The sequence below is a fragment of the Oncorhynchus clarkii genome, chromosome 17 (assembly GCF_045791955.1).
Source record: "Oncorhynchus clarkii lewisi isolate Uvic-CL-2024 chromosome 17, UVic_Ocla_1.0, whole genome shotgun sequence".
Taxonomy (NCBI): domain Eukaryota; kingdom Metazoa; phylum Chordata; class Actinopteri; order Salmoniformes; family Salmonidae; genus Oncorhynchus; species Oncorhynchus clarkii.
The window spans coordinates 65,221,018-65,236,927 of NC_092163.1; the positions used below are offsets into that span (position 1 = coordinate 65,221,018).

At 43.5% G+C, this 15,910-nt stretch overlaps 1 protein-coding gene across 1 annotated transcript in view; it reads right to left on the minus strand.

Moving 5' to 3' along the window:
- LOC139371277 (inositol 1,4,5-trisphosphate-gated calcium channel ITPR1-like) overlaps positions 1-15,910 on the minus strand; it is a 144,442-nt gene that overhangs the window by 71,163 nt on the left and 57,369 nt on the right. The window contains exons 38-43 of the mRNA XM_071111561.1: positions 13,894-14,042; positions 12,642-12,753; positions 11,994-12,029; positions 6,252-6,293; positions 5,255-5,302; positions 3,919-4,048 (exon numbers count right to left, since the gene is read on the minus strand). Of these exons, the coding sequence (XP_070967662.1) occupies positions 3,919-4,048; positions 5,255-5,302; positions 6,252-6,293; positions 11,994-12,029; positions 12,642-12,753; positions 13,894-14,042 (517 nt within the window). The remainder of the gene's footprint in view (positions 1-3,918; positions 4,049-5,254; positions 5,303-6,251; positions 6,294-11,993; positions 12,030-12,641; positions 12,754-13,893; positions 14,043-15,910) is intronic.

The window sequence follows — 15,910 nt, forward strand, 5'->3', positions numbered from 1 at the left end:
TCATTCCATGTCTTGAAAATAGCTGTATTTCTTAGCTAAGACTAGCTAGCCTTGTCCAGTGATGACACCTGCTCCAGCCACACAAGGACGCAGATGTGTGATAATGTTACCCAGAGGGCCACTCTCTGGCTGTGGGAGCAGGTGTCCACACTCCACGAAATATTCTAATCAAGAGCTCGTCTCTCTGGTCGCCTGGCAACAGCACGGCTTGGCTCAGTCAGAGGAGAGTGCTCAAATGCTGAGGGACAGAGCCTGGGTCCAAAGTCTTAATGGCAGACATGGTGGGGGCAGGCAGGCATGCAGACACAAGCGTGAACAGGAAGGAACTCATTCCTATTCTCCAGGCGTGGAGAAGAGACTAACCATGACTCATCATCCTGATTAGAGTCTGGAACATGTCAACAAGCTTTAATACTCTGAGGTATTGAGATGTACAGTTGGGTCCCTTGATAAAGATGAGCTATATTGTATACAAAACAAATATATATATATATACACACACAAGCTACCGGTCAAAAGTTTTAGAACGCCTACCCATTCAAGGGTTTTTCTTTATTTTTACTATTTTCTACATTGTAGAATAATAGTGAAGACATCAAAACTATGAAATAACACATATGCAATCATGTAGTAACCAAAACAAGTGTTAAACAAATCGAAATAGATGTTATATTTGAGATTCTTCAAATAGCCACCCTTTGCCATGATGACAACGTTGCACACTCTTGGCTTTCTCTCAACCAGCTTCACCTGGAATGCTTTTCCAACAGTCTTGAAGGAGTTCCCACATATGCTGAGCACTTGTTGGCTTCTTGTCCTTCACTCTGCAGTCCGACTCATCCCAAAAAATCTCAATTTGGTTGAGGTCAGGTGATTGTGGAGGCCAGGTCATCTGATGCAGGACTTCATCACTCTCCTTCTTGGTCAAATAGTCTTACACAGCCTGGAGATGTGTTGGGTCATTATCCTGTTGAAAAACAAATGATAGTCCCACTAAGCCCAAACCAGATGGGATGGTGTATTGCTGCAGAATGCTGTTGTAGCCCTGCTGATTAAGCATGCCTTGAATTGTTGTTGAGATGTCTCTGTTACTTGAACTCTGTGAAGCATTTATTTGGGCTGCAATTTCTGAGAATTGTAACTCCAATGAACGTAACCTCTGCAGCAGAGGTAACTCTGGGTCTTCCATTCATGTGGCGGTCCTCATGAGAGCCAGTTCCATCATAGCACTTTATGGTTTTTGCGACTGCACTTCAGGAAACTTTAAAAGTGTGCCTTGAATTCTAAATAAATCACTGACACTGTCACCTGTAAAGCCCAAATTATCACACCCCCTCCATGCTTCATGGTGGGAACTAAACATGCAAATATCATCCTTTCACCAACTCTGGGTCTCACAAATCTCAAATTTGGAGTCATCAGACCAAAGGACAGATTTCCACCGGTCTAATGTCCATTGTTCATGTTTCTTGGCCCAAGCAAGTCTCTTCTTATTATTGGTGTCCTTTAGTAGAGTTTTTTTGCAGCAAATCGACCATGAAGGCCTTATTCACGGTCTCCTCTGAACAGTTGATGTTGAGATGTGTCTGTTACTTGAACTCTGTGAAGCATTTATTGTAATATCTGAGGCTGGTAACTCTAATGAACTTATCCTCTGCAGCAGAGGTAACTCTGCGTCTGCCAGACCTCTGTGTCTGGCGGACCTCATGAGAGCCAGTTTCTTCATAGCGCTTGATGGTTTTTGCATCTGAACTTGAAGGAACTTTCAAAGTTCTTGAGATTTTCCGGCTTGATTTACCTTCATGTCTTAAAGTAGTGATGGACTGTATTTCTCTTTGCTTATTTGAGCTGTTCTTGCCATAATATGGACTTGGTCTTTTACCAAGTAGGGCTATCTTCTGTACACCACCCCTACCTTGTCCAACACAACTGATTGGCTCAAACGCATTAAGAAGGAAATAATTGACACAAATTAACTTTTAAGAAGGCACACCTGTTAATTAATTGAAATGCATTCCAGGTGACAACATCATAAAGTTGGTTGAGAGAATGCCAAGCGTGTGCAAAGCTGTCATTGAAGAATCTCAAATATAAAATATTTTTTGATTTGTTTAACACTTTTTTGGTTACTAACTGATTCCATTTGTGTTATTTCATAGTTTTGATGTCTTCACTATTATTCTACAGCAGAGAAAAAAGTAAAAATAAAGAAAAACCCTTGAATGAGTAGATGTGTCCAAATTCTTGACTGGTACTCTATGTGTGTGTGTATATATATATATATATATATATATAGTCATATATATATATATACACACATATACACACACATAGAGTACCAGTATATATATATATATATATATATATATATATATATATATATATATATATATATATATATATATATATACACACACACACACACACACACACACATATACATACATACATACAATTGAAGTCGGAAGTATACATATACTTGGTTAGAGTCATTAACACTCGTTTTTCAACCACTCCACAAATTTCTTGTTAATAAAATGTAGTTTTGGCAAATCGGTTAGGACATCTATTTTGTGCATGACACATGTAATTTTAACAACAATTGTTTACAGACAGATAATTTCACTTACAATTCACTGTATCACAATTCCAGTGGGTCAGAAGTTTACATACACTAAGTTGACTGTGCCTATAAACAGCTTTTTAAACATTCCAGAAAATTATGTCATGGATTTAGAAGCTTCTGATAAGCTAATTGACATCATTTGAGTAAATTGGAGATATACCTGTGGATGTATTTCAAGGCCTAACTTCAAACTCAGTGCCTCTTTGCTTGACATCATGGGAAAATCAAAAGAAATCAGCCAAGACCTCAGAAAATAAATTGTACACCTCCAAAAGTCTGGTTCATCCTTGGGAGGAATTTCCATCGCCTGAAGGTACCATGTTCATCTGTACAAACAATAGTACGCAAGTATCAACACTATGGGACCACGCAGCCGTCATACCGCTCAGAAAGGAGATGCGTTCTGTCTCCTAGAGATGAACGTACTTTGGTGAGAAAAGTGCAAATCAATCCCAGAACAACAGCAAAGGACCTTGTGAAGATGCTGGAGGAAACGGGTACAAAAGTATCTATATCCACAGTAAAATGAGTCCTATATCGACATAACCTGAAAGGCCGCTCAGCAAGGAAGAAGCCACTGCTCCAAAACCGCCCCAAAAAAGCCAGACTATGGTTTGCAACAGCATATGGGGACAAAGATCATTGAAGAAATATCCTCTGGTCTGATGAAACAAAAATAGAACTACAGTATTTGGCCATAATGATCATCGTCATGTTTGGAGGAAAATTTGTGGGCAGAACTGAAAAAGCGTGTGCGAGCAAGGAGGCCAACAAACCTGACTCAGTTACACCAGCTCTGTCAGGAGGAATGGGCCAAAATTCACCCGACTTATTTTGGGAAGCTTGTGGAAGGCTACCCGAAACGTTTGACCCAAGTTAAACAATTTAAAGGCAATGCTAGCAAATTGAGTGAATGTAAACTTCTGACCAATTGGGAATGTGATACTATTATTCTGACATTTCACGTTCTTAAAATAAAGTGGTGATCCTAACTGACCTAAGACAGGGAATTTGGACTAGAATTTAGTCAGGAATTGTGAAAAACTAAGTTTAAATGTATTTGGCTAAGATGTATGGAAACTTCCGACTTCAACTGTATATGTATACATACACATATATATATATATTATTTTATACTAATCCAATTGTTCAAAGAAAAATATTTTGTGTGACAAGTAAAAAATAACATCTCAGAAATATAGTGTTCAAAATGACTCCACTGTATACTGTACGTCAGCCAGTTCAGACAAACAGATACAGAGTGTCACAGAGATACATTGACACACAGGTACCTGCTCGAGGTTTCCCTTCTGTTCCAGGGGGGACAGGACCATTGATGAACGTCGTCACACTGTCCCTTCTGGCCCCAGGCTTGATGTTCCCATAGTAACGATTCACCAGAATCTGCCTCAAGGCTTCACCCTGGTGGAAAGAGGTGATGTCAGAGGATGAAGCCTACATCATCATCATGAGATAAACCCTAGAGTCAATGTTTGCGCCCCCAAGGACATCAAATTAGCATAATACTAAATAATCCCCATAAAATCTGTAAGTTTAAACTAGAGATATATACGTTTTTTTGCATTGGATGCGTCTCAATCCACCACACCACTCCCCCATCTGCAGTGAAAGGTGACAGAGCTAGAGGGTCCGAACGGTTTGCCCTACAAACTATTATGACCTCTCTATGGAAAGATGAGACTGTCGCGAACACAATAGTGTTCTCCATTTGCTCCACAAGCGTTTGGGACTCGTCTGAAGTCGGTACAGCCGATCTGCCAACTTCTGTCTGTAGAGGCCAAACAGTTGGGCTACACACTAAGACCCATCTGTGGGAAGATGAGACTCTCACAAACACGTCGGTTGTTTTGCTGTAGGATACCTCACAAGACTCGTCTGAAGTCCACCGCTACCCGTTGACATTTTTTTATGGAAGTATATACAGTATGGAGACAGTTTAGTGCCAAAAATAATGTGTTGAATACATAAAAAATCAAAAAAATAAAATAAAACAAATCCTGATCTTTTTTATATCTCACAGATATATTTCACAGATATATTTCACAGATATAGGACGGACACTTCTTTCTTTTGATTTTCTTTTGTGACTATCTGTTGTTCTATGTAGTGAAGCTTTTATTCAATGCATTTGTACGGGCTAATAGAAGTAAGGCCAAATTAACAATTTCATCAAATAATTTTTTTATATATTTTTTATATTTCATGGGGCCATAAAATTCAAAATAAAATAGCTAAATCATCCTTGGTATGAACTTCTTACTGCAGCCCAACCTTCTGTTACTTAGATAACTTACATCCAAACTGCAGTTCCATCGATACCTGGTATTGCATGAGCCTCGGAATGTTCCAACTCATATTTATACATATCAGTTTTGTATATTCCTCTTTAAACCCATTGACACTCACACCCAGTGGCCAGTTAGTTAGTAGGGGGGTAACCCTGTGAGTACTGTAGGTGGGCATGCTGTGGAAGCAGAGTGGCTGCAGGCTAGGGCAGAGTGGTGCATCAATGCATTAAGACAACCAGCCCAGCAATGGTGGGCCAGAGAGAGCAGTGTTGGGGGACACTGGACCAGAAAGGATCAGACCAGAATGGACTCTACCTACCCTCCTCTGGTCCTCCAGTTGCTTCTCGGGCTGGTTGGGGTCAAGCTCCTGAGGGTGAGGTGAGTTAGCAGAAAGCAAATCAAGTCCAAAAAGGAAATTAGGGAAAACAAAAACAAAAGAGGGGTGTTAATCCTGTGCACATTAGTCACTTTCCTGACATGCAGGAAACTGGGCCAAATTACATCATGCAGTTAACAGAGGGAGGTGGGTGGTGTGCTGGGGTGGATGTGGGGTAGGAACATAACCATGCAGGCTTAGAGACGAGAGAAAAAAAACTAATAACATAAGGTAGCTTGCTGCCGGAACAAAAGGTCATTCATTTAAAACCCTTTTCATTTGAAACATTTACGTTAACAATGTTAAACAAGGCTTAAATATTGCTGCTCACTCCTTTAATATTGGATACATTTCAACCGATAAACTGTACAGGTCAGAGTATCTCCCTTGTTACTTTGCAGTCGTCACACAAATGAAACCATGTTAATTACATAAGGTAGCGAGAAGCTGCCAGGGGCAGAAACACAACTCAAGCCATGAGAAAAAACCCAGCCCTATCCAGGTTAAATAATGGAGTCAGTGTTGTGTGCTAGTAAGGCCACAGACACAGTGTAAACCCATGTTCCCATCTGCCGTGGAAAAACACCCAGCGCGCAGTTCCAAAACCCTGCAGAAAGAAGGTCAGGAAACTGGACTGGGATGGAGGGATGAACAGAGGGAGGGAGAAAGGGACAAACATATGTCGGTTCACAGTATTATAGAAAGTCCACAAGCTGGAAACATTGGCGTTTGTTATGTGTGTTTTGGTGAGTCGGACCTGAAAAAGGAAAGACGTGGGGAAGGGTTTGACTTGTTCCATCTAGATGAGCGGGGAGGAGTGATGACAACTGTAATGGAATGCGGCCACCACAACGTAGAGGACGGACAATCTACCAACTACAGTATATTCAACAACAACCCATATGCTGAGGCCCAGGGCCAATATGGGTGTTGAACTCACATCTGCAGCAGGAACTTCTGGCTCAGCCAGCGGAGGGGCCAGCTGATTGGATAGATAAATAAAAGGTCTGGGTTAGTCAAGGTGTGGCTTAGACTACGGTTAGTCATGTTGTTGCTACAAAGAGCAGAACTCTCCCTGAGCAAATTAACCTCAGGCAGCTCTCAGGTCACCTGCCTCACAGTGCAAACAGACCGATACAAGGCCATGCCGCTTTGCAAAGAAGCTCCCTGCCCATCTGGCTGGTTACAGTCAATCAGTTGGCCTGTCATGTGCCCAACAGTAATAAAAGCGCATGACTCAAAGCCAGCCACGGAGAAGCAAGGGGACAACAAACATGCCCTTATCTAACGTATCTACAGTATTCTAAGTTTATGCGGTTATTGGAGCACTCTGTGTCATCACTATTCTACGCTCCTTGTGTTCACATGCCAATGCTTTCGCACAGTTTCTTGCATGTACAAATGTACTGTTTAGTTTTTTATGTGAAAGGATTAGAAATGTCACGTCCTAACATGAAGGACTAAGGGGTTACGACGGACAAATCAGACTTGCAGATCTGGCTTTTAGTGGCATGACAGAAGTACACACTACATGAACAAAGGTATTAGGACACCTGATCGTCAAACATCTCATTCCAAAATCAAGGACATTAATATGGAGTTGGTCCCCCTTTGCTACTGTAGTGGGAAGGCTTTCCACTAGATGATGGAACATTACTGCGGGGACTTGCTTCCATTCAGCCACAAGAGCATTAGTGAGGTCGGGCACTGATGTTGGGCGATTAGGCCTGGCTTGCAGTCGGCGTTCCAATTCATCCCAAAGATGTTCGATGGGGTTGAGGTCAGGGCTCTGTGCAGGACAGTCAAGTTCTTCCACACCAATCTTGACAAGACATTTCTGTATGTGGGGGGGGATAGCCCGAACCATGAAAAACAGCCCGAGACAGGTGTATAAAATTGAGCACACAGTCACGAAATCTAGACAAACATTGGCAGTAGAATGGCCTTACTGGAACTCGGTAGTGAGTGCTGCAACCGAGGACAGACAATTTGTATGTGCTATGCGCTTCAACACTCGGCGGTCCCGTTTTGTGAGCTTGTGTGGCCTACCACTTCGCGGCTGAGCCGTTATTGCTCTTAGACATTTCCACTTCACAATAACAACACTTACAGGTGACCGGGTTTAGCAGGGCTGACATTTGAGGAACTAACTTGTTGGAAAGGTGGCATCTTATCACGGTTGCCACGTCGAAAGTCACTGAGCTCTTCAGTAAGGCCATTCTACTGCCAATGTTTGTTTATGGAGATTGCATGGCTGTGTGCTCAATTTTATACACCTGGCCACAACGGGTGTGGCTGAAACAGTCGAATCCACCAATTTGAAAGGGTGTCCACATACTTTTGTATATATAGTGTATTAGTGATACAGTGCATAATAATATACGCAAATGAAAAAAAGCATTAAAACAAACATCACAAACAAAAAAACCTAACACCTCAGCTGACACTCAGACTCATACTCAGACTCAAATGCTTGCTTAAACACCTTGTTAAAAAGGACCTTTAGAAGGAGTAGACAGATGTGATACATTGAAATGGAAATGCAAAGTGAAAAGGCAGAGAGACAGATAGACAGACCACAATGGGGTTGACTCTGCCCCAGTAGCCCCCTTATCAGGCCCCTCTTTACATAAAACATCAATATCCACAGGAAAAAGGATGATGCATGCAAACAAGGCTCAAATGTGTCAACCCTGATTCACTTGTCTATTTCAATTCAATCACAATGTTACTTTCAAGTGTATTTCCCATTCGTCACATTTTGAGTGGTGGAGAATGACATTCATTACGGTCCTCATTGGACCTGATTTGTCTTCCATGTTCCAGTGAGCTGAAGGCTGAGGTCGACCTGCCCAAGTGTCTGTGTTAGAGATGTTGACGATGAGTATGATGTGTCTCCTCTCTAATGCCCAGGAAGCTCAGATTCAAACTCGCATTAGACAGCTCTGCTAGAGTTATAATGTCAAAATACATTAGTTACTCACCAAATATGCAGTTTCTCTGAGTAACTATCTTCAAATACTCCCATTACGGCCGGTATGTACTTCCAAAAATGGTCTCAATAAACATTTACAAGCACGCACATTTCAGGTGCCGAAGAGGCATTTTTTCGGTTGCTTTTTTAGAAGTACATACCGGCCATAACCGGAGTAAACTAAGATAGATGCTCAGCAAAACTCACTATTTTGTGAGTGACTAATATATCTTGACATTCAATGGGAGTTTGAATCGGCGCTTCCTGGGCGTTAGAGCCATCTTGAACGCACAGTTACTGGGGCAGGGTCGCCAATAATTTCCCCACGGAACTGCTGGCATCAGCCCTAGACACAGCTCGACCCATGACTGCCAACATTGGTTCCACTTATAAGTTTTCTCAGACTATATGACGTCGACTATATAGTAGTATAGTATAAGTATATAGTAGTATAATGGGCGGGATCACTACAAACATTAGGTCATCTGTCACATTTCAGTTACTGCCACATTTCAGCAGTGGAAAGATGAAAGGATTCTGCACTTGTCTCAAGGTGTGAAGATGAATAACACCACCCCCTTCTTTCTGTTTTATATAACCTGCCTGACCTTTCGTCTAGTGACAGGACTGTCATCGGCACCCTAGCAATAACTACCTGTCCCTGGCCCCCATCCCCGCTGATCCCCCACATATCCCCTAGCATTATTATTATAGCCTAGAGAGTACAGTAAATAGGCAGGTAGAGGGGATAATCAAAGGGGGAGGACAGAGAGATGATTTCCTTTGTTCTTGTCTGACACCATTACATCAGTGGTCTTCCGTGAACCAGAGGTGGTCCTGAAACAGTTAACAGGTGTAGGCTGTGCAGTGCCCTCCACCCTGAAACAGTTAACAGGTGTATGCTGTGAAAATGGCCTGTACTCCTGCCCTCCCTTGCCACGCTCCCTTGCTCGCCCCAGCGCCCCCCAACACGAGGCACTGCCAGTCTTTCAGTAAACAGCCCCGCCGCACTTTTACTGGCAATTACTGCTGAAGGTCACACATCAGTGGAGAGTCTGAATTCCAGGGGGAAAAAATAACGTTAACTCTTATGTAACCGCTGCCTGCGAGCTGGCGGGAGCCCAAGAATCGTGCAGGACGAAGGCAGGCTACATGGAAACTGGGACAGAGCTGCACGGCCAGCAGAAATGCCTATAGTTCCCCCTGTTGGAGGGGATCAGAGAAACAACTAGCGTCCCCTCGCCTCACACACACTGCAGAAGCTCTGGGAATAGCTGAGGACAAGCAGGGACATACTGAGGCAGAGAGGACACCAGCACTAAGAGATGCAGAATGAATGGAGCCGTGAATGGAGAGAAGAGGGAGAGACAGAGAGAAACAGATTGGTATAGAGAGAGAAATAGAGAGGGGGACAGAAAGAGCGACATTGCCAGGGATAATGAGACAATAGCGATCAGCCGACATGGACACACACAGCAAGGAAAGGGAGCGAAAGAGTCACACGGCACACACACAGACACACAGGATCAGACCTACAGTCCCCAGTGCTTCCCAGATGGATAGGGGGAGTACTGTACTATATGTCAGGCCTGTAGCGGGGTACGCCACAGAGGAGGTGCAATGTCGGGCAGAGCAGAAATGCGGGCTGAACACAGGGCTAATTTAAAAGCTAACTGACAGACAGCCCAGTGCTGCTGCTGCCATTTCTGCCGCGGAGGGGAAGTGTGGGCTTTGGATCAGCATGGAGCCTGGGACACTGCGTCCCATAGAGGGGCCCTCCTGGGTCCATGCACGTGCCGGATGTGTGGGTGGGGTGTACACATTCTTCAGACACTACGAATGGGAAGGGTCCGTTCAGGCAACAAAGAAGTAGCCGGGGATTTCCATCACTGGATAACACTGGGGGGAGGAATTGAGGGAGGAAAAAGAGAGAGAAGACACTCATGTGAGTATGTGACCTCCTGGCAGACATACAGCTCAGATCGTAGACTCTCCAACAGTCAGTCTAACTGATATCTGTGTTTACCTCTCCTTCTTATCAGTCTCTCTCACTCCATTGTGTGCTTTCCTTTTTTTCTGAAAGGAAGTTAGTCTCTACTGCTGTAACTCATTACTATCTTGTGTACATGCTCATTTACTAGACAATACAAGTTGACTAGATGATGTTATTGTGACCAAAAAGATAACTACAGTAATACTGCAACTAATACTAAACAAAACCTTCTAATGGTAAAAAAAAACAAAAAACGATATAATCTGTGACTGAAAGTTGTGCTCTTAAATGTCATACATTCTCAATATAGGTGTTGGTCAATGTGGTGTCCTGTACAGTCTGATGCGTTGACATGGAGAAGGGGAATAATAATAGAACAGCTTCTGAGTAAAAGAGGTGTTCTGTTCTATGACATCAGTGAGAATGTGATGCCACATTAGTCCCTCCCATATGGCACCGGCCTCAGGCTTTCTGAAAGTACCCTGACAGACGCAGTACAAGATGAAAGGGAAGAAAGAGGATATCTGCAGTTTCCACTTCCTCTAGGGCACGCACAGACACACTCCCTGATGTACATATACAGTGCACACGCGCAAAGCAAGAACACCTGCGCACACAAACACCCCGTTACCCTCTATGGATGTGGGGATGATCTGGTTTCCACCACTACGTTTAAGGGATAGTTCCATGTGTATAAATACTCACACACCTGCTGTGGTAATGGTGATGGGGTGCTTAGGGGCAACCACCCTGCCCCTGTCCCTCTGACCACCATCCAAAGAGAGACTGGGTATGATCAACACCCCGACACCAACCTTCCCCCTTGCTGCTCCCCCCTCAAGCCAAACCCTGGGTGCTGCCTGTTTATGTCCTGCCTCCATTCAGATAGCCTCCCACTTGATCTCCCAAAGGAATTTGTTCTGTCTAGCTTCAGTTCTGTGAGGAGAAACTGGTGAATAAAGCTGCAAACCGAATTGAACTTGTTTCAAAGTTGCTTGCAGTTTGCACAATAAATATCTCCACTTTTCCCATTCAAAGGATACATAAATATACTATATGGCGTAGCACTGCAAATTACTGTACATCTTAAGTGACAAAGTGCATTGAACACAAGGGGGGGAAAATGAATCAAGGAAATGCACACAAACAAATGTGCAGATGGAGAAAGGAATGGCACCATTAAGTATTTCACTACAGAAATTCCAAAGCTGCTAAGACTAGAAAGTACATCATTATGACTGAACCATAAAGCCATCACCGTGTTCCAGTTATGTACTAAATGGCTACATCCACTGACGTGTAGACTCATTTTGTTCGTTGTGGTCTATCATTACAGTCTGTATGCACTGTTTCCTAAAATAAAAGATTGACAATGTGCAAGTCCATTCTGAAAAGACACACAACTTCTGACACACTCGTACAACAGAAGTACACAATGACCAGCAACTAAACTTCAAGCAGATTACTACAATAAAGACACATAGGAGTATGGCAAGTTGGCAACATTACCAGACAGTTCTTAGCATGCTAGTGGTGGCACAGTTACACAGTACAACACATGGCAACTGGCAGCTACTCTGACAGACACAGAGAGAGCATGGGGAAGAGTTCACGGAGGTCAGCAGCACATAATACAGCAAAACTTTAGCACAGGTGCATCTAGCTACACCACTAGTATGAGACGGAAATCAAACGAAAGAAGGAAAATGATCAACCTCAGCCACATCCATCTCATCATCAAAGGCAATGTGCTGGAAGAGAAGAGTATAGTGGCAGAGTTAGTAGAGCTGGGTTAAGGGGAGGGGAGGCAGCTGGAAACAGACAAACAGTTGGACAGAAACACACACCATGTCAGTTAGTAAAAAACACACAAGTTACTACATCTCAAAGCAATGGATTTGTAAGTATCAACAGAACAGCAGAGAGAACAAAGTGCATTAATCAGAGATTAGTACAGAGAGTCATTGGCACATAAATGGTGTATTAGTGTTTAAGCGCGTGTCTTAGTGTGTGATTGTGAATAGCACGGAGGATACCGTATATACACACACCCTTGGCATCTTATTCCTGCAGAAGGGCAACTGCTACTGTAGGTTATAAACCAAGCCAAAAGACTCATCCCATCCATCACAGACCTGAGTACACCCAGTATCTTGGGGAGGGCACAGGTCAGCAGAGGAAAACTGAACCTCCAACTCCATATTTGCTCTTAAACTCTGACCTCTGCACTGACCTCTGTAAAGAGCTACAGAATACCAGGCCTCTTAGTAACTCTGTTTCCTCTCATGATAAATCCCAGCGTAGAGAGAACCAGATGAGTATTGTGAGGTGGTGAAGAGGGCCATTTTAGTGTAGGTAGCTACCTTCTCCCCATAGCCACGGTCTTTAGTCATCATCTCCCTCAGAGTCTGCAGCACCTTGATACATAGCCGCTCCTCGTTCTCCTCCAGCAGCTGCTTGGTGTGTTTGATGAGCCTGGGCAGAGGTCAGAGGTCAGGGGCAGGTGGATCACACATACTGCACTGTACAGAACTGCATACCACAACAACTAAAAAATACCCTGATTTCAGAGAGATTCTACTACAGTAATTACTGTTAATCTTGTAGTTTAGAGATGAGGGTAAATGTCTTCTTGGCATAATCTTAATTGATTGGCTTAATGTATTATTGGCTGTAAATGTTTGAGTAGAGATTTGACCTCACGTGGGTCTTAGAGCGGTCAATCAGGTTCTGCGTTTTACTGTATTCATGGTTAGGAGCCTTTCAATCCAAATTACCAATCCTGTATATGAGTCAAGTGCTGAAGCTTCAATGAACCAGTAGACCCAATCTCTTCTGGCATACAGGCTTTCCATAAAGGTCCCATTGTATTCTACACATTGAGGCTAGTACTGTACTGTATTGCCTTTGTACCGTAAATCAGTTTCCTGAATCAGTGTGAACTGGTGGTGTCTCACGTGCTCCTCCACATATGAATTTCCCCTCCCTGCGGCCCTTTACGTAGGCTAATCCCTGAGCCGGAATCTGTTCAAAGAGCACAGACATCCACACTCCCACCCTGTTATCCAATCTCAGCCCTTATCAAGCACAACACACACAGGAGTGGCCTGGCCTGTGTGGGGGAGGCAGGCTTGGAGGGAGAGAGGGAGGGAGGGAGGACTGTGTGAGGGAGCCAGAGCTCCAGTAGGCTCAGGGTAGGACATGTGAAAACAAAGCCCTGGGTCACTTCCGTACTTAGCCTGTTTGGAGCGGGACGCCCTGCACAATGATGAATTCAGTTACTGTGTAGACTTACAGGGGAAATGTGTCCCAACTCTAGTTACAGTGCAACAGGTACAGTATGAAAGAGCTCAGATCAGGTTAACACCATGCATTCCTGAACACTGAGACAGTATCATGAGACTGTACAGACTTTCCAGTCAAACCACAGCTAGGTAATTTCGAAGTGGACTAACACTTATTTGGTTTACGAATGCTTTGGAAGAAATTGCAGAATTTCTAAGAAAATTGCAGACTATGGTCCATCACTGGACGTGGCAAGAGGCGCGTCGATTGTTTGTAAACTTGTCAGGTATGTGGGTGGCTTGCCGTGGTTTGTGGGTACTGGAGTCTCACTTGGAGATGAAGCCGCCGCTCTCACATTTCCTGCGGGCGTCTGTGTTCTCAGGGAACAGCAGCTCAGGGCGATGCAGCACGTCCACCAGGACAGACAGCTCAGCCTGGACCAGGGGATGCAGACGGTCCTCCAGGGCTGACACTATGTCCTACAACACAAAGCAGAGCAGAGGACAGGCACGGTTTGAGGCGTAGCAGAAACAGAGATAGGACACAGACAGGGCACAGGCAAACTCAGGGCATTGGCACACTGAGTGTTAGATCAGGGGTAGGTCTGATCCCAACCTAACTGTCTCTATGAGTTTGGTGCCTGGGTGCCAGCCCCTACTGTTGAAGTCCTGCCCCAACAGGGAAGCTGACAAAACTGAAAAACATGCTGGTCAACATTGTGACCTTATTGTCTCAAACTGCTCACTCGACAAACAAATAAAAGCAGAAGTTAACCATTGTTTACCAAAAACAATGGCTGCCAAGGCAGCAGCTACTCTTCCTGGGGTCCAGCAAAATTAAGGCAGTTTATATAATTTTAAAAACATTAAAATACATTCACAGATTTCACAACACACTGTGTGCCCTCAGGTCCCTACTCCACAACTCCCACATATCTACAGAACAAAATCCTTGTGTACATGTGTGTATAGTGCGTATGTTGTCGTGTATGTGTATGCATGTGTCTGTGCCTGTTTGTGTTGCTTCACAGCCCCCACTGTTCCATTTATCTGTTTTTTTAATCAAATTGTACTGCTTGCATGAGTTACTTGATGTGGAATAGAGTTCCATGTAGTCATGGCTCCATGTAGTACTATGTGCCTCCCATAGTCTGTTCTGGACTTGGGGACTGTGAAGAGACCTCTTGTGGCACGTCTTGTGGGGTATGCATGGATGTCCGAGCTGTGTGCCAGTAGCTCAAACATACAGCTCAGTGCATTCAACATGTACCTCTCATAAATAAAAGTAGTGATGAAGTCTATCTCTCCTCCACTTTCAGCCAGGAGAGATTGACATGCATGTTATTAATATTAGCTCTCTGTGTACATCCAAGGAACAACCGTTTTGCCCTGTTCTGAACCAATTGCCATTTTCCAAAGTCCTTTTTTGTGGCACAACTGAACAGTAGTTCAGGTGCGACAAAGCTAAGGCCTGTAGGACCTGCATTGTTAATAGTGCCGTTAAGAAGGTAGAACAGATCTTTATTATGGACAGACTTCTCCCCATCTTAGCTACTGTTGTATCAATATGTTTGACCATGCCAGTTTACAATCCAGTGTAACTCCAAGCAGTTTAGCCACCTTAACTTCCACATTATTTATTACAAGATTTAGTTGAGGTTTAGGGTTTAGTGAATGATTTGTAAAAAATACAATGCTTTTAGTTTTAGAAATATTTAGGACTAACTAATTCCTTGTTAAGTGTTGCAGTCATTTCAGTCGCTGTAGTAGCTAACATGTGTAGTGTTGAGTCATCCGCATACATAGACACTCTGGCTTTACTCAAAGCCAGTGGCAATTCATTAGAAAAGATTGAAAAACTTAAATTGCCTAGACAGCTGCCTTGGGGAATTCCGGTATCTACCAGGATTATGTTGGAGAGCCTTCCATTAAAGAACACCCTCTGTGTTCTGTTAGACAAGTAACTCTTCATCCACAATATAGCAGGGGGTGTAAAGCCATAACATATGTTTTGCCAGCAGCAGACTCTGATCAATAATGGCAAAAGCAACACTGAAGTCTAACAAAACAGCCCCCCCTCAATTTCTCTCAGCCAATCATCAGTCATTTGTGTAAGTGCTGTTCTTGTTGAATGTCCTTTTCTATAAGCATGCAGAAAGTTTGTTGTCAATTTGTTTACTTTAAAATAGCATTGTATCTGGTCAAAGACAATTTTTTCCAAAAGTTTACTAAGGGTTGGTAACAGGCTAATTGGTCGGCTATTTGAGCCAGTATAGGGGACTTTACTATTCTTAGGTAGCTGAATTTCTTTTTCTTTCCGCCAAGCCTGAGGGCACAAACTTTCTAGT